The sequence below is a fragment of the Paracoccidioides lutzii genome (genome assembly GCF_000150705.2).
Source record: "Paracoccidioides lutzii Pb01 unplaced genomic scaffold supercont2.14, whole genome shotgun sequence".
NCBI lineage: Eukaryota > Fungi > Ascomycota > Eurotiomycetes > Onygenales > Ajellomycetaceae > Paracoccidioides > Paracoccidioides lutzii.
The window spans coordinates 187,197-205,395 of record NW_015440960.1 but is presented as its reverse complement, the minus strand read 5'-3'; the positions used below and the strand labels follow the sequence as shown (position 1 = coordinate 205,395).

Below are 18,199 nucleotides of genomic sequence, written 5' to 3'. Positions count from 1 at the left end.
TTTCCAGTCGGTGAGGTAGCTAAGCTTCCTCTTTTGGTACGGGGCTGTCTAGCTGGTCGGCTTCCGGTATTAAAACAATCAAAAGATCCAAATTTGCAATGAACGTTTGAGTAGTTGAGTATCGCATGTATTCTCCAGGTTGAATGAAGGTGTTCGAGATGGTAAGGACCCCTGATAATGGGAAAAGAATATGATCAAAACCGCTGTGTTTAGGTATTGACCCATACCCAGCTACTGAGAACAGAGAATGTGTACAGTCCTACAATAGTTAGCCCTGTCCTTTTTGTGTAGTAGAGGTTCTCCTACCTCTTTCCAAAGGCCCATCTTTTCAAGAAAGGGCTGGAGTTTGTCAAAACGGTCGTTGTCTGTACATACACTCGCATATAATGTAACTTGCCTCATTTCTGAGGTTGGCATCCAATCTGCCAACGCTTCCAACTCTGCTTTGGCATCGTCGCTCATTGAAAATGGAGGCATTTTTAAAGCGAACCTGTTTGCGCCACCATGAAAGTCGGCTTTCGAGATGATAAGGGGGTCGTAGAAAGAAAGCTTTTGCTTCATCATTCATCATTATCCTTGAGAGCGCAACTATATGGTGATAACCCCTCTTTCCCTGCTTGGTTAGAATCAGATCCCCACGTGATCCTTACGAGGGAATCTTCCCCCCTCAATCCTCCCTGTCTCCTCTGGGCCATTATCGCTTGTTCTCTCAAGCCTACTGCATCTACTCCGTCCTGAGTAGTTGGTTAACTAACTAGTTACGGAGCGAAGGACTGCGCACGTAAAAAGAATCCTTGGGTTCCGAAATCTGCATGTTTTCCTTGCCCCATCCATATCTTATCTGGTTATAATCAATGTTAATCCCGAGAACCACGGCTGGCTATGGCCACGACAACGAGCCATGCATGCCCTCTTACAGGAGCGGAGAAACAGGAACAATCGACCAGTAGTTTTGTCAGGTCTGGTGGTCTGGTGGAGGGGTCCCGTTGTAGCCATCAGTGTGATCTGGGCTGCACAAAGAGAAGCTTGCAAGGCAAACAGAGCACGGCGTTTCCGTAATGCATATTTTCAGCGGACTTCCGATGCCAGGCGAAATGAAATGTCCGTCCCTCTCAGAAGGAAGTCAGCACTGGTGAGAAGCCGGCAGTACGTAGAGGTTGCCTAAGTTCAGGATACTTGTTTTGCCGTTATAGTGCTGCATCAACGTCATTCAATTGATTTCGAATTCCCTTGAGACCTGAGCATATAGTTAGGCACCTAATTGCCTGTTCCGAAACTCAAAGGCTGACTGTAAAACCTCTTCGTTGGGCGCCATGATGGGTGGTTGAAGTTGGGCACTGATGTTGCAAGAGGGAGGTTGGTTGGATTACATTATGAAGTTTTCGTGGCTAATTAAGTGATTCACTAGTTGTTAGTTAACTAGTTAGTTAGTTATAGTTAGTTACGCGATAACTAACTAGTTAATTGTCAATATTCCTCGCGCGAAATCATGTGATGCGCTAATCAGGTGCCCGATGCTTACATTAGACTGTAACTCTTCTACGGTACTCTACTCCTACTCTACATCCTCATGGTCCAACACCATCGTCACAAACATTCCCTAGAGGGATTCCTCCTCTCTAGCGTCAGAGGAGAGATATCTACTGATGAGTTCCTTGATTATTTCTTTAACGTACGTTTACGGCAGCGTCGCTCTGGAAGAAGAACGCAGACCTAGCTCTGGATTTCATCAACCATTCATTCACTTACTCTAGGGATTTCTCATCGTGGAATTTGAAGCGAGGAGGAGAAGCTGTGATTGTCATTGATAAATTTGCTGAATACATGATTGATAATGTTTTCATGCCATGTCAGTTGACTGGTGTTTCCATTCTCCTTTCTATTCTCCTGTCTTTCTTGGGAAGTTGTGGATTGTAGTTAATCTAAGGTATGAATTCTAAAGTTAATTTCTGTCATGTAGTTTTGAGCCTCCTCCGCGGAAACTGGGACGAGAAACCGTTGTGTGTCGGAAGTTACGACAAGAATGCCTTTTCCGCGACCATCACCACTGTGTAGTGTCGCGAAAGTTTGATAAAGCCGAAGTCAGGAAACGGCTTAACACTAATAAGGATAGCACAGATGATGACCGGAAACCTTTGAAGGATCTAAATAAGCGATGAATTTGATACGTAGAAGTGGCCCACACAATCCCTCACTTTCTCACGTCCATCTCTCCTGAAGACTCTCAATTAGTATGTTATCCCCCCTTAGTAACGGATAGTTGTTATACTTCTCAAATATTGTTCATTAAAGTGAGCTGAAACAGGTGGCACATCACATTCTAAAAATATTTGATCCGGACGTTATCTATCTTATCGAAGTCCAAGATATTGATAGCTCAGAAAATGGGTTGGACACTAACACAAAAGGACCATCGGCTTTTCAGAAAATTTGAGATATATTTCGAGCCCACTGAAAATAAGTATGAATATAAAATTATAACACAACTGAAGAGAGGCCCTCCCTGCACGACTAATTGCTCCCAGACGTTGACCAGCTTTACCTGAGCTCTGAAGATAATATTGATCCACCCTCACCTCAGCTCCTTGCAGTTCACTGGGCTGTTGCATGCATTCTGAAACTGAGCGGTGCGGGTGAATACATAGAAAACATACGTCAAAGAATTGGAAGATCCTTGCGTGGAGGCAGATGGATGAACAAATTTAGAACGCCTCCTAAACTGGGGGCCTAAGGGGTTGGCCGAACCTCATTCGCTCAGAAATAGTGGGCACATTGATAGTTATATTTGCAATTTGGCTCTTCAATTCGTCCGGTCTTCTTTTCCTGTTTGCCAGAATTTGTATTTCGGCAGTTGTTAAACCGGCGAAGCAAGAGAAAGTCATCCGCCGCCGATGACACTGCAGAAATAACTTTGCTAGGTCCCAAAAAGCGACGAATAGGACAAAAAAAAAATGATTCTATCAATCCTACTATTCTTCGGTTCCTGTCTTACAAAAGGAAGTCTCACTGTGGAATGGGTTGCCTACAATGGTTTTTCACGCGACCACCATGCTATTCCATGGCAACAAATGATGATGAATCTGGCCACGTTTTCCAAGTGACTGGCAATATTCAAAATGGAACCTTTTTCGAGGATAACACCGGCAAGAAGCTAAAGGAGTCGGCGAGTTATCTAAACAAGATCCTCGTTAGAAAGGTGTCAGCAGCAAAACTTCTCTCTCGTGTCAAGGGATCTGTGAAGCAAATTCTCCCACCAAGAGGCACCTCGAGGGTCCTCGGCGGCTCTATCCCCAAGAGCCAATTAGGCACTGTCAAAAATGGACGGCCGAAGCCATTGAGGCGTTAGTTAATGCACGTGTCCTCGAGAAATAAGACACCGATAGAGTTAAATGTTCGTGTGAATCGTCCTCCTCATGTTTTTGGGAAGAACTAGCGAGGGCAAAAATGTTGAGCTTCATCTAAATGATATAATGTATAAGGGTCATTGACAGGAAACCACATTTGATAATTACAACGCCAATCATTGTGTTACGGCACTTCTGTTGACAATAACAACGAGCATCTGATTACTCACGATAAAGCAAATCCTCCATCTTGTTGCTCTTCTTCAGAATCTGATGGGCCTCATTGGCATTAACACTCATGTCCTCCTGAACCGACATCTCCAGCAGTTCAGGAATCAAGACCTCCTGGGCATACACAACAATATCATACTTTGAAACAACACTATCAATGCCAGCCAAGCAAGTCTATGGCCCTTTGAAATGAGACACAACATTCGCTGTGCTGAGGAAAGAGTCAGTGAAGATGTTCCTTGATGAATTCGCAGGAATGAGAGAGACAGCACTTACAGAATCTCATGGCCTCTAAGGTAATAGTAGTCGGTTCTGTGCAGGACATTTCAAAAGAGAATCTTCCTATCGTGTTTCTGCACTTTTTTTTGCAACACATTCTTGTAGCAGAAGCAGTATTTGATATAAAAGTGAAGAAATCGTGAAGTCAAAATCACTTGCGTTGTGTACTTTTCCTTTGATGATTCTCACAGAACTACTAACTATTCTCGAGATAGAGAGTTTCCAGATATAATACGTCTATCATCCTCAAGTCATCAAGTTGGCCTTTCTTTCATCAACAATCAATTATATCTTGTATATATATATTCCATTCCAAAATTCTCCTTCTAGATGTTTTGCTCCTTGATTGCAGGCGAATACTTTTTTGAACGACCAAACCTTCTCTTCCTTGGGTGTACATAAAGACAGTACCGTACATATATTCGGTACGGTACAGAGTCCTGTTTCCACTTCCACAGAACCGACGGGCAGCCAGGGGGAGCACAGATCTGCATCCTATCCTGCCCGCAAGGATGTCATGTCTTTGTCCTATGGAGGAATATCGAGAAGTAAAACCTGTCAATAGAAATCCGCAAACGGGGTCATGGGGTTTCATTTTGGTGGGCTTCCCTATTGCTCTCCGTCCCAGTTGACGGGAATAACTGCCACTGAGGAGACGAGCATATGCAAGTAGCCGGTTGGTCGTAGTAACAACAACATAAAAAGAACATCAACAACAGCGATTACGACAACAATGCTGAAGTAAATCAATAATACATATGCATACTGCTGCTTCTCATTGTGACGGCCGGGCTGGTTGGAAGTGTACCCACCTATTTTTGTCCTGTGCATTTCGTTTACATACGTTCATTCGTATTCCCGTATTCCAGCGGCAAAAGGGCCGTTTGAAAGAAAATACAAGTTCTTGTTCACGCTCCGAAGTAGGAATTGTATTTACCTGCCCAGCTGTCAAGTTTCCGATTCTGCTTCAGGGTTGAACGCCCCAGGTCCCGCTTGGTCCGCGAAACCCGCCCGAACGGATTTGGCTTTCATTCTATGCACGCCACGCTGTTGAATATTGTCAATTGCTGGCCTGTCCGGTAGCCACCGATCACTCGCCACGGTGCACCGCATCATTTGGAAATTGGAAAGGAAAAAATATCAAATTAAAATATAAAAGGTGACAATAATGTTGAAGAGTTTTGAAAAAATCCCCTCTTGAGTCGAATGCCAAGTGAAATTTTGGAAGTTGATGAACTGCCTTTCTTATAATGCAGGCTTGCCACCGTTATGGACAAACCTTGGGTTTGAGGGAGGAAGTCAGCTGTCGAGTCTGCACTCTGCATCTGCTGCATGATGATATCTGGCAAAGACTCGGACAAGATGCTAGCTATCCGAACAACGGAGGTTCGGATAATTTGAAATCCCGTTGCAGAGAAAAAAAAGAAAGAAATCAACCGGTTGAAATAAAACATCTATTCCCGCTTTTCGTGCACGGCACATTAATGAGCACAACTCGTCAAAACTGGGCTCGAGCTTTTTTCAGGATCCTCTCAATCCGTAATTGAATCCTGTTCATGCTGCTTGGCGTGAAATTAGATCTCCAATCTCTGTTGGCAGGCTGGCACTGAGCGAATGGCAGCATCACGATTCAACCAGCCACAACGGGGTCTCGGCTCTGAGCGTCTTGTGGGGAGAAGGGCTGATTTTAGCCGAAGAAATAAGGTCTGGAGCACAGGAGAATATCTTGCCCATTAACATCCAGCCAGCCAGCGGCTGCCCCCGCAGGCTGCTAACACTGTTAGCTGTCCGGAGTAACAGCCCGAAGTCACCAGCACCAACGACATCTCCCGTGTTATCGATAACGAGTGAACTAGTTAATGCCACCAAAGTCCAGCTAAAGGCTTGGGAGACATTGCACGTAGGCCTGACTCGAATCGCGGGGCCAATTAATTAATCGAGTGACACTGCAGATCTGCGATTGATAACTGCTCGGTCCAGCTACGCAGAGATCGATGCAGGATGCAGGCAGATTGGACTTTCTGCAGCCCACTTGGAACTTGGAAGGCTGCTTCATGTACCAAGCAGCATTAAAGGTGGGGAAGAGGCAAGTCGGGGGTCAGTTGCAAAAAACAAAAGAAACAAAAAACACTTTGCCAACTTGCAATGACAAACAAGAAGGATGTGGACACAAGGTAGCTAGAGGTTGAGGCGCCACATCCGCAACAATAATAAGAAGAATGCAGCATATCTCATTGCTGTCTCCTCTCCGGAGACCCAGAGTCTACTAGAGGGGCAGGTGTTTATGCATCCTTCATCAAGGTTCCTCCAAGCCCTGTAATTATTAATATCTTCAGCAGGATGTGATGAGCTGCATCCCACACTAGCTGTGGCACCGCGTCTATGCTTCAAGGCTGGCCTAGGAACAGCCCTCAAGTCTCACTGAGAGGGCTGACCAAGTGGCCCCCTGCATCGAATTACTTTTAGTCCTGGAGAGGGGGATGATCCTGGGTGGAAAGCTCCGAGAGCCAACCAGTGGCAATCGATCAATCAAACCTATTGAGGGTTTTTGTTTAATAATTCTCATGGCTGTGGATGTTAACATGCCACCTTTTATCATCTTTTTGTTTTCAGTGCCATTATTACTGATAAATCGACGGACTGCTGCAACTTCACTTTCTCTTCGTTAGTCCCTTGATTTAGGTTCATGTTTTGTTTTTCTTGTGGTCTCATCCGAGTTGGCTAAATACGCACCAGCAGCCCCCCAAAAAGGAGCAAGGTTGTGGAAGACAAAAACTCGGGGTTAATCTCCCACTGCCAACAAAGGGAGCATTTGAAACTTAAATGGCCTCTGATGATTGTTAAGTGCCCACTTATTATACTATTAACTGGCCAGATGTTCTGAGCTGGGATCCTTCGTCGATCCAGAGAGCTTATCCTTTCTTGCACTTAGCGATTGATAATACACTAAGATCTGAGCTCCGAAGGCAGACGATCAAGACACTTTGGGCGCAAACATCTTGAGAAGTACAGAGCACAGAAGCACGAGGTTCTCCATTATTATTTCAATCAAGTGTCCGTGAATCTTAAAAAGCTGTGAAAATAACTACCCAAAGTCCTGACGACGGTTGGCCGGAAGGCGAAACCCTTCCTATAATCACTCACCCCCTCCTTCACGCCATCCTTATTCTCATCATCCAGTACACAGCATGGATCCGCTATCGCGGAATGCTTCCAGCAACACTATCACTACATATCTACGGCTCCTTCGAAAGTCCAAAACTTCCCTACCCTACGGACAGCTCATATGCGTTTCCGCTTCTCCTAATATTAGCACTATGACTGCGTTGCTGCGATTGGTTTATGCTGTTGGCCCATTCATCGCCGTACTTCAGGTACACGCGGATATTATTGATGACTGGTCACAGAAAGCTGCGCGGAAGTTGTCGTTCTTGGCTCGGAAATATGGATTCTTGATTTGGGAAGGGGGCCGGGTGTTAAATGTTTCAAAGCGCTCGGGGAAACATCAGAGTATGACCCGTGAGCAGATTAACCGGGATGTTGACTTGGCTCGGAAACGGTATACAAAGGGTGTCGTCAGTGTGGCTGCTTGGGCGGGAATGGTTAGCTCTTGGGTTATCGGGCCAGAGGAACAAGGGAAAGGTGGTGATCGGCTGGTTCCTACCTTGAGATACGCTGCGAGGGAAACGGTGGCGGTGTTGACAAAATCCGTCTGCACCGAAATCAGTGGGGGGAACGAGCAGCGGGATATGGATGACGACGGACACTCTAACAGCACTGCTGGCGATGACAAAAATGACGAGGAGATTAACAATGGTGCTACACTCGGGGATAGTTTATTTTTCCCTGCTCCGCGGAAGGGATCTGTTATATCCCTGACTCAAACGATCACCCAACACACTGAGCCTTCTATCCCTGAATTATCTCCGACAGGAGAAAATCTGTATTCGGATGACGAGGCATATTCAGATGGCGACGACATACCCACATCTCCTACAACCTACCCTCCTCCACCTCTCCTAACGCGAGGTCTGGTGCTTTGTCTTCCCGCGGTAGACGACCCTGCATTCAGCCATGAATATAGGCAATATAGTGTAGCAACGGCAAAAGCGCATAGCGATTTCGTTGTCGGCTTTGTCAGCGGCGAGTCCTGGATTGACGTCTCCCAGACCGGAACCATCATCAGTCCCCACACGGGTTCGCATGACGCGGGTAGTGATGGAGAGCACGAAACAAATGGAAAAAGCAACGAAGAATTAGCCTACGTCCTTTTCGCCCCACTTGAAAGCGACCATATCCTATTTCCCGGACTGGACAACATGTCCCCTCCCCCAATGGATGACATAGCAGATTCCCTTGCAGAAAGTGTCCAGGTGTACCTTAATGTAAACGACGGTTCCTCATCACCTCGATCATCACATTTCCCCTTATCTCCCCGCCAAGCAGCAACTTCAGCTGTGCAAAACCAGCAAATACACACGCTGCACCAACTTATCGCCCGTGCGATATCTGTCAGGGACGTAAAGGCCAGGGCGAACCATGCACAACCAGACTTTCAGCAGGAGTCGATACAAAATGACTTTGAACTGTTATGCATCCCTGTTATTTCGATGAATGCTTGATGATATTCTGTTTTCGGGTTTCTTACACATTTTCTCCCGTCGCACTGTTTGTATCTACCGTACCTACTACCTACTACCTTCTACCTTCTATCTCCTTTTTCTCCCGCGTACCTTACCCAACCAATATACCCGACCCATTAATCAGCAATTGCATCCTATTCATTTGATAATCATGCCAAATTGTCCATTTGCTCTTTTAGTAACTATTCATTCACTTGTTTTCTTTTGTCATGGCATTTTTATGAGTATGCGATCATGATATATGATTAAAAAACACAGGAGGATGGCGATTTCCTATTCCTTATTGCCCCCAAAGTCTCAATTTCATGATTTAAATAAAATCAGCAATCGACAGCTTTTAATTCAAGTAATATTATGGACCTTTGCTTTCTGGAAATGCGGCGTACTGTAAGAACTATGCTGTGGCCTTGGCTTCCTACACACACGTGATGCTGTCCACACGGACCCCGGCCGGGTGAACCTCTTTAACCACGTTACCCGTCTTAACTACATCTCACATTTTGCAATTTTCTCTTTGATAACATGCGCGAGAACCTGTTTCCATAAACCAGTTATCCTATTCTAAAGCAGGTCATGATAAATAAGATGTATAGGCAATGATGCAAACCATCTGCATTCCTCTCTTGGAATAGCTCCGTCGCAGGAGTTGAATTCCACCTTTTTAAGGTTCCTTCTCGGTTCATTGACATCTTAGAGGTGCGGAGCAAATACGCCTTTATATAGTTAACAAACCTTGATAGTTAGTGCGAAGTCACACTGACAGCGCTACAATGGAAGACAACTTCCCTCCCCTTCCCAACGCTACAGGTCTACAAAACTTGATGGGCGGAGGAGGACAAGGGGCAACCCCACCTCAGAAAGCAGCAGAGCTACAACCCACCACGGATGCCAGAGAAATAAGAAAGAAAAATATGCCCTGACAGTGATGTCGTCTTAGGGCATCCTCGTCTCTTTTTGCAGATGCGTGAGCCTGAAAAGTATGCCATGGCAGTCTTGCCACCACGTTGAAGGAAGCAAGCATGTATTTCGGAGTCATCCTGGATCCTGATAAGTTTCGGGTAAGCAGAGAGTGTTTTGAAAGAGAAAGCCCAATTGGACTTAAAACAGAGATGGCGAACTGTCCATGGACGATGTTACGACGCTGGCGGAGCTGCCGATAATTAGCGTCAAGTTTTCTTCGCTTGCCGGCACTTTTGATGAGGGTGATTTAATTGAGAGACCTTTCTGACTATGTTATATTTTGATAGCGCAGCAATGCCAGAATGCGACTATAAAAAATTGTTCTAGAAGCAACTTGCGAAGAAGTCGATTTTATTCATATGCGAACTTGATCATATTGCCAGACAGCGTGGGGTTCAGCCGTTAACGGGAGCTCTTTATAACCCCGTTTGGGTCAAATCAGAATATCCAGCAGAGGGGTGCTAAGCAAGGCGCTAGATCACATCCAGCTTGCCGGATGGAGGATGGCGAGCCCGTACGCCAAACGACATATCTCGCCTGGTTTCTTGAAGAAAACCATGCCGTCATTAAGTTAGTTATTGGCGGTTCCAAGGGAATGGGTATATGGGTGTGTTGGCACTGACAGGGCCGCTATGGCTGCACCTTCCGGGAGGTGTCGAAGGTATACTATCATCCTTCTTGTATCCCTTGTCTTTTGAATAATGAAAAATGAATTCTTCACCCTTTGCTTCTTGGATGTGAAATCCTGGCAAACTCACATACGTTACAAATATGCAAATACTAGAGGAACTCCGTTTCCACCACCAATGCATCCTCGACACCATTACATATTTTTCAATTCTATTTTATCCGTGCCTACAGCTCCATTCCCTCAGATCTCACCAAAAAAAAATGGCCGGGGGTTTTACCACTTTTACACTACCAGCACCGCCAGCACCGCCGCCACCACCACCACCACCACCACCACCACCACAAGCTACAACAAGACTCCAATTCCGTCGAATGTACCAGAACTCGCCCGCCTGCGATTCCTTCCACTTAGGTGAAATTATCCGCTTTTTCACCACATGAACAAAAACCTTACATTTAGAATCCACGTTGTCATCTCTCACCTCCGACTCATTCATGAATGAAACTTGATTGCAGCAGCAGTGTGAAGATGTTCAAACACATATCAGATCTGATCATTAAGAGAATTAATGACTTTGTCATCTGCATGAAGCTTGACTCTGATATTGAGTCACCAGACAGAATATCAGATGAGATCCTTATGTTCCTTCGTTATATATGGTATAAAATAAAGTGACAACCCGATTTGGCATGTTAATTCAGGTCAAGCAAAATGTGGCCGTAAATCACTCGTTTATCAGAAAATAAAGGCATTTAGAATAATACCAACTAGTTACCAAAGACGATAAAATAGGTAAACTAAGATATCTTAAATTACATAAATCCATCAACACTTTCACACCAGTCAGTATAAAATGGAGATACAGAAGCGAATCAGAGGGGGGAAGAAAGACATGCTGACATCAGAAGATGGGCTATCTCGGAGTAGCAAGGAAGTGAAAACCGAAAGAAAAAAAACTAATCGCTCATCAGACATTCAACACGGTTAGTAGCCGAATGCAATGCTAAAACTAAACGATAAAAAGAAAAGAGGTCGAGATTCCGATGGGAAAAAAGCAGGGGGGGGTTTGTGTGATAGAAAGATGAAGCAGGGCGATGTTTGGCAAAGAAAAGAAAAAAAGAGAAATTGTAACGGGGATGAAAAGTAAAAAGATTAATGGAGCTATTACGCATATGGTCCACAAGTCCCAGTAGTGTCCTATCCCACTCAGCTCAAGTCATGATGATACCGATATGAACCCAAACCGACGAAAATCGGAAACAGGCTTCAGAAGGGTACATATAGATCTGGGGCGAAGGCCATAGTCATGCAAGGTATCAAAGGATCATCATTTTTTCCCCGAAATACGCAGCATCAATGCCGAGATTTGCATCCACATCCAGGAAACAGGAGGGACATAAAAAAATAAAAATTCATTGAGGGAAGCATCGTCATCATACTTCGCCACCTACAGCAGATGCACCACGGCCCGGGTAATCTTTCAATTGGTGCCACCGGATGCAGCCTTGAGCCGTGTTCTGAATTTGAATCCATTCAGGGGACAGAAGTCGAGTTCGTGATCCAATAAATCCAGGTCTTAATGACCTTCCTTGGTATCCGGATATTCAAGCTTCAGTTTGGGCGGACATGGCCCTGACGTGAAGGACTCTAAACCGGAATCAGGAATAAAGAGAAGCATGTCCAAGTCCCGTGGTACTGAACAAAATGAATAGGTGAGTTTGTCCGGGGATATGATAAAAAAGCGTGGGTTCAATAGCTGGGAGGCAACAGAATGGAAGGAGGGGAAAAGGGGATATACACGCTGAGAACTGGTATGTTAGTCCATTTTACCTTGGAAAATTGCGTAACGTTCGATGGAAGCTTAGTTAGTTCGACCTAATTGTGTTAGTGGGGGAAATATAGGTCAAGGGTCATCACTACTGGTTAGTGTCTTCATAGATTCCCATTGGATATGGCGAGGGTGGCGAGATAAATCTTGGAGGGTTGAGTATTGTGTTGAAATTTAACAAAAATAAACAGAAAATATGTTACTCCGATCGCTGCCGCTTGAGATCTGGTGTGGAACCCATGACATCATTCATGCCAGAATCTATGAAAGACCGTTTTGTCGACTTAGGACTGGCAGGTGCAGACAAATCGTCCGGATCAGGAGCTTCAGTATCTAGATAATTCGTGGTTAAAGACTCATCGAAATATGCCGCCATTGGTCCACCAGTAGCGTGATTTTGATCCCACACAGAACTCGGCTTCCTTCCACGGACTGTTTGGGTGTCATCCGGGTAAGCGAAGGGCTCGTGATTCGCTCCGTCCAAAGGAGAGCCGTTCGTAGAGTCAATAGCAGGGATCGCCGTGTAGGTTTCCGCCACGGGGCTCTTAAAAAGATCTTCATCAATTTCGAAAATATCATGGGTTGATTCCGGGGTTTTTTGTCTTTCCCCAGTGTAAGATTCGCTCGTCAGAGGGGGGGTGGGTTGCTCTCCAACGTTCGAAAGGAGTGCGCCTGTCCCATTTTCGGTACCTGATATACCGTCCTCGGGTTTGAAAATTTCACATTCATCCACATCTTCGCCATCATGGTCAACAGGGGGTTCCTCTTCTCGCACGGTCTCACTGGTTCTTAAATCGATTTCTATGTGCGCATCGTTATTGGTTTCTGCTTGGATATGATTTTCGGGCTCCTCTCTATTATCCAGAGAAATGGTATGGCTTTCTGCGTGGTCTTCTTCAGTTTCCAAATCAGCACCGTCTTGGTATTCTTGTTCAACATTTGCCTCTGTTGTGAGCCCCGCCTCCAGTTGCGGTGGCGCATGGTTGAGGGCATATTCATCTACATAGTCTTCAGACTGTTGATCAGTTGATTCGTCTTTTGAAAGGTCTACAGTTGGTATTTTCATAGGTTTTTCTGCTGTAGGGCTCTCATAACCAGTGCTGTCCTGGGGTTCTTCGGCGATATCGCCATGTTCGTTTCCTAAATCGTCTTCTATCAGCTTGTTAGCAACAATCCAGTTAATAGTGAAGTAAACATGCACATACCTTCATATACTTCTACTTCTACTTCCACCCCCTCATCCTCACCTTCAACTGATTGACTATCATCGTATTCTTCAGCATTATGGGGCAACCCCGCATTATCATGGCCCTCAGCTTCGCTTGGCAGGTCGCCGTGAATTATTTGGTCGTTGTCATTTCTAGCAGCATGGGGCTTGGGCTCCTCCGGTCTTGGCAAATCCTGGTTCGTGGATTGAATCAATGAATTTTCGCCTGTCGAATCAGGCGGCAAAATTTTCGCTTGCGTATCGGCAGCAACTTCTTTCTCTTCTTCGGGAGGTTCTGAATGGTCAGAATGCAGCTCAACTAGAGAGCTTGCATCTTCAGACATCAAATGGTTTTGTTCATGCTCTTCTCCATGCTCTACGCCTTCGGCACTGTCTATATCGTAATCTTCCCATGTGAGGTAGGATAATCCCTTTCCCTCGTGGGCTGCTGCTACAAGGCGAGAATAGTCAGACGTAAAATTGGATCTTAAAGAGAGAGTTAGATATAGAGGTTCAGGTTCGTTAATGCCATCATTAGCGCAAAGATCGAGGTACACTTGAATAATCTGAATTAAAGATGGGGTGGTTCTACCGGCGGAGTACTGAATATGAATGTTAGTAAGGTCAAATATTGGAGCAAGAAAGGGAGGGGTAATTCATACCTCAGGTAAATGCAGCCCGAGACTCTCGATATCGACGATTAGTTCTTCATCTTTGCTAACATGCTCACCTAGCACTTGACGACAGGCTTCCACTAGCTCCCCGATAGGAGCATAGGCCAAACCCTCATCCCGCAGGAAAAAGGTATCTGAGAGATCACCTTCTTCTGGCGGAAACAATGAAACTTCGCTATCATGGTATATCACTTTGACCGGATGGAGGGCTCCACTTCTATCCAAATGGCCCGTTCCGCCATCCCCAACATAGTCCTCAGGTTTCACAAAATGATAGGTCTCAGTAGTATCCGACAATTTCTCCTGATCCAAAGGCGACTGATATCGCCTTCGATGTTCAGGCTCTTGGTGCTCATGTTCTGAAGATCCAGGTCCTTGAGGTTCAAGCTCATCTTCCCCATGACCCCCTTCATCTTCTAAAGCGGGCTGAGCCTCACTGTCACCATGTCCATGGCCTTCTTCAACGTTTAAGGGTTTAGCACTCTCCGGAGCATGTGGGATTATGTTATCCTCTTCCATTGCAAACTTATCAATTTCTGGTTGGCCAATACTGGTGCCTTTCTGAACCATAACCTCCTCCTCAGCCACTGATGCTCGTCTAGAAATTTCGGTTTCGACAGGTTCTGAGTTTGACGAGATTTTAGGGGCTGGAGGTTGTTGTTGGTTATCAGGAATTTTAACTTCCCTTTCTATTTCTTCTTCTCTGACTTCTACCTCCCTTTCCACCTGTTTTCCCTCATCCGCAGTAGGTACGTTCGTCTCTTCAAAGCCAGTATCCGGGATCGGGGCATCAATATCTTCTTCATAGCCATCTTCCATCTCTGCTTCGTAGTCGTTCGGGTTATGATAGGCGGAATCCTCCTCATACTGATAGTAGCCTTCTTGGTGGCAGTTGTGATATCCGTGACCTGATATGCCACCATCTATATATTGACCATCCGCCATATCCGCATCGTAGGTTGCATCGTCTCCAGCAGCAGGGTGGTCTGAAGCAGTGGCGGACGCATCATCCACAATCACATCTTCATCGTGTTCAGGAAGGCGGTCATGAGCAAGGTCAAGGTCGATTTCGATATCGTCGATATTCCCCTGTTCCTCATCTGAGGTAACCTCCATACTATCATCAAAAACAACGGGCTCCATGGCTGCTTGCTGGCTAACTCGTTCAAGGAGTTATTCGTCTTCTGTTTGTCAAATCACGTCACAAGTGAAACATAGCGAAAAATAGACTATTCTTTGCTTGTATAGTATCACATGGAATAAGAATGTCCTAAAGCTCGCTGGCACTCATTTGCGGGATGTTCGCTGGCGGTTGTGATACGAAGGGGTTGGTTAGGCCGTTCTGGGGAATCAATCAGTGTTACAGGGGAGGTGGCCAAAGAAAAGACAGTAGATTAGAATAAATAGGCCCAATAACTTGACGATGGCAATATCCCGTAAAGCCCAACAAGAGCGTTGAGTGCAGGAGTGCAGTGTGATGTGATGTTTTTGTAGATTGTCACGTTGTCTGGTCGTTGAGGTTGTCTCTATTTTTTTCTCCTTAAGCGAGACTTGAGAGAAGAGCCGCCTGGTGCACGGACCACCTTCCATTACGAGCCAACAATCCTCTTAAATGATAGGAGAGTTAGGCCAATTCCATCACGACCACTACGAAGAACATCCCAACCACAATTACCCTCAAAACCTCTCTCGTTTCCATTCTAGCTTCTTCCTATATGTCCCACATCCTAAAGCCATGGTGGGTTTGATTTGAGAAAGTGACGAACACATTAGTCCCTACGTATACTGACTCCCGCAAAACTCGCAATGCAGGTTATCCTCGCAGCATCGATATGTACACGGGGGGGCAAAGCGGTGCTCTCCCGCCAGTTTCGGGAAATTTCTCGGTCTCGGATAGAAGCGTTGTTGGCATCATTTCCAAAGCTGGCAGACTCCGGCACGCAGCACACCATCGTCGAACAGGACAACGTCCGATTCGTATACCAGCCATTGGACGAGCTATACATTGTCCTTATCACAAACAAACAGTCCAATATCCTCCAAGACATAGACAGCTTGCATATCTTTGCCCAAGTTGTTACCAGCATTTGTAAGAGTCTCGACGAACGGGAGATATTACGCAATTCGTTCGAGCTGTTGAGCGCCTTTGATGAACTTGTTACGTTGGGCTACCGGGAAAACCTGTCTTTGTCACAAATAAAAACTTTCCTTGAGATGGAAAGTCACGAGGAGAGAGTCCAGGAGATTATTGAGAGGGTAAGTGTCCCTCTCCACCTTTCCCTCTCTATATATACATTCAGGTGTAATCGATGTTGTGGCGCGTGTTTCATTCTCTAATCTGCGTCTACAGAACAAGGAACTCGAAGCCACCGAGGAGCGAAAACGGAAGGCGAAGCAATTGGAACTGCAGCGCAAAGAGGCCGCCCGGAGTGGTCGTGGCGTGACTCCACGTGCTCCATCATACCCGGTCTATACTCCGCCAACCCGGCCTACACCAACTGAAGCAATTAACTCTTACGAGGCGGAGAAAAAGAAGACGTTCGGCAAGTAAGTTTAACAACCATGTCTCCACATTTGTTAGGTTTACTGCCCCGACTAATGAGGTATAGGCCCATGGCTCTACGAGGCAAGGGAATGCAGCTCGGAAAGAAATCTAAAGCCACCGATATGTACGAGAAGGTTCGAGGGGATTTGGGCCCTGAATCTGAAGAAATCCCCTTGGTTTCTACCGCTACGGCACCCGCCCATTCAGATGCCGTTGCGCAGTCTCGCGCCTCCGTGTCCGCTGACCGCGAGCCCATCCACGTTACGGTGGCTGAAACTATTTCCGCCAAACTCTCCCGCGATGGCGCAGTGAAGTCATACGAGATCAAGGGCGATCTCCAGCTGCGCATCACCGATGACACATTTGCCAAAGTAAAGCTTGGCTTAACAGCCAACCCTACGCATGGGGCCGTCTTCCGCACCCACCCTAATGTCGACAGAGCTCTATTTACCAATTCCAAAACCATTCAACTGCGGGATACTTCCAAGAGCTTCCCTCATAACATCTCCATTGGCGTTCTTCGATGGCGTGTCACGGGCACAGACAGCCCAGACGTCCTCCCGATCACATTTACCGTCTGGGTTAATCGGGGGGCTCAATCGAGCACGGTCACCATCGAGTACGAGCTGAACGGGTCAGACCCCTTGCGAGACGTCGTTGTCGCCATTCCCTTCGGCACCGTTGAGCCCACAGTGACGAATTTCGATGCCATTTACGAAGTGACTGGGGACAGCTTGGACTGGAATATTGGCACAGTTGACGAATCGAATCCATCGGGTAGCTTTGAGTTTGAGTCAGAGGACCCAAATAGTGACGAGAATGAGTTTTTCCCGATGAGCGTGAGGTTCCAGAAGGCGACGCCCTTTGTGGATGTTGATGTGCAGACTGTGTCGTTGTTGGAGATGGATGGGCAGACGGTGAATTTCTCTAAGGACTTCAAAACTATTGCGGATGGATATGTGGTTGAGTAAATTTGACGCTGACATGTTTTTCACTCCTTGATGTTTATGTTGTTCTGTCTTAGATAATTTTTTTTGTTTGTTTTTCCTTTGGTCACCCCTTCTCTTTGCTGTGCTGTCTGTTCGATTTCTTCCTGTGGGCTACATAAGGTCGTATTCTATTTAACCAATTCTTGTTTTTCTCTCTTCCCCTCTGCGGTTCCTCATTGCTTAGTTTTGGCACCTTTCTAGGGAAGGGAACGGAAGAATAAAATGAAATTGAGGTGATATCTTTAATCATTCTTCGCGCTTAATTCTCTCATTACGGTCTGGTATGCTCACATCCGCCCTGAAGCGGACTATCCTCCTCTGGGAAAAGACTGGTTGTGGACCCCACGCTTCAAACACCTAACCTCCAACACACCTTTCAAACGACCGTCAACACTTCATTGGAGGAATGAGCCGGTTCAGAACACACCCTTCATCGCCAGAGTCTAAACTGTAAGAACAGTGAGATTTGACATACCTGACATTTTTTGATTTGATGCAGCACTTACAATGTGGAACCCGTCTCCTCTTTGACATTTCAGAGGCTGTTATTTCCAGGTTTACTTGAGCCTGTCAACGAAAATATGACTCAAACATCTGGTTCTGTGAATGTCCTTGAGGGATGAGAGGAGGTCAGCTTCATGCTACTTCATATAACAATATGCATCCACATCAGTGCTATCATATAAGTGAATATATATATATATATATATATATATAACTTAATAAAACATATAGTAAAATTAAAATTTATATAATTAAATAAAATATATTACTAATTGTCATAGTTTTTTAATTTTTTAAAAAAACATAAAAGTTATATTTAATAAAATATAAAAAATAAAAATTTTAAAAAGTTTTATTTAAAAAA

General features: G+C 45.5%; 7 protein-coding genes across 7 annotated transcripts; 4 read left to right on the top strand and 3 right to left on the bottom strand.

Moving 5' to 3' along the window:
- Positions 1-19: 19 nt before the first annotated feature.
- Positions 20-477, bottom strand: PAAG_05319 (hypothetical protein; the record flags this gene model as incomplete). Its single annotated transcript, XM_002792544.2, has 2 exons — positions 20-259; positions 376-477. The coding sequence occupies 2 exons, from the start codon at positions 475-477 to the stop codon at positions 20-22; spliced, it is 342 nt and encodes a 113-aa protein (XP_002792590.1).
- Positions 478-1,847: 1,370 nt separating this feature from the next.
- PAAG_05318 (hypothetical protein) lies at positions 1,848-2,159 on the top strand (the record flags this gene model as incomplete). Its single annotated transcript, XM_015845536.1, has 2 exons — positions 1,848-1,927; positions 1,961-2,159. The coding sequence occupies 2 exons, from the start codon at positions 1,848-1,850 to the stop codon at positions 2,157-2,159; spliced, it is 279 nt and encodes a 92-aa protein (XP_015699762.1).
- An 899-nt stretch (positions 2,160-3,058) lies between these two features.
- Positions 3,059-3,346, top strand: PAAG_12023 (hypothetical protein; the record flags this gene model as incomplete). Its single annotated transcript, XM_015847568.1, has 1 exon — positions 3,059-3,346. One exon carries the CDS (start codon positions 3,059-3,061, stop codon positions 3,344-3,346), a length of 288 nt encoding a protein of 95 aa, XP_015702793.1.
- Positions 3,347-7,042: 3,696 nt separating this feature from the next.
- Positions 7,043-8,476, top strand: PAAG_05316 (orotidine 5'-phosphate decarboxylase; the record flags this gene model as incomplete). The annotated part of the gene is made up of 1 exon (XM_002792541.2): positions 7,043-8,476. One exon carries the CDS (start codon positions 7,043-7,045, stop codon positions 8,474-8,476), a length of 1,434 nt encoding a protein of 477 aa, XP_002792587.1.
- Positions 8,477-10,028: 1,552 nt separating this feature from the next.
- On the bottom strand, positions 10,029-10,584 carry PAAG_05315 (hypothetical protein; the record flags this gene model as incomplete). Its single annotated transcript, XM_015845535.1, has 2 exons — positions 10,029-10,202; positions 10,366-10,584. 2 exons carry the CDS (start codon positions 10,582-10,584, stop codon positions 10,029-10,031), a joined length of 393 nt encoding a protein of 130 aa, XP_015699761.1.
- A 1,531-nt stretch (positions 10,585-12,115) lies between these two features.
- On the bottom strand, positions 12,116-14,940 carry PAAG_05313 (hypothetical protein; the record flags this gene model as incomplete). The annotated part of the gene is made up of 3 exons (XM_002792538.1): positions 12,116-13,068; positions 13,122-13,725; positions 13,786-14,940. The coding sequence occupies 3 exons, from the start codon at positions 14,938-14,940 to the stop codon at positions 12,116-12,118; spliced, it is 2,712 nt and encodes a 903-aa protein (XP_002792584.1).
- Positions 14,941-15,532: 592 nt separating this feature from the next.
- PAAG_05312 (coatomer subunit delta) lies at positions 15,533-17,313 on the top strand (the record flags this gene model as incomplete). The annotated part of the gene is made up of 4 exons (XM_002792537.2): positions 15,533-15,535; positions 15,610-16,053; positions 16,148-16,344; positions 16,407-17,313. 4 exons carry the CDS (start codon positions 15,533-15,535, stop codon positions 17,311-17,313), a joined length of 1,551 nt encoding a protein of 516 aa, XP_002792583.2.
- Positions 17,314-18,199: the final 886 nt, after the last annotated feature.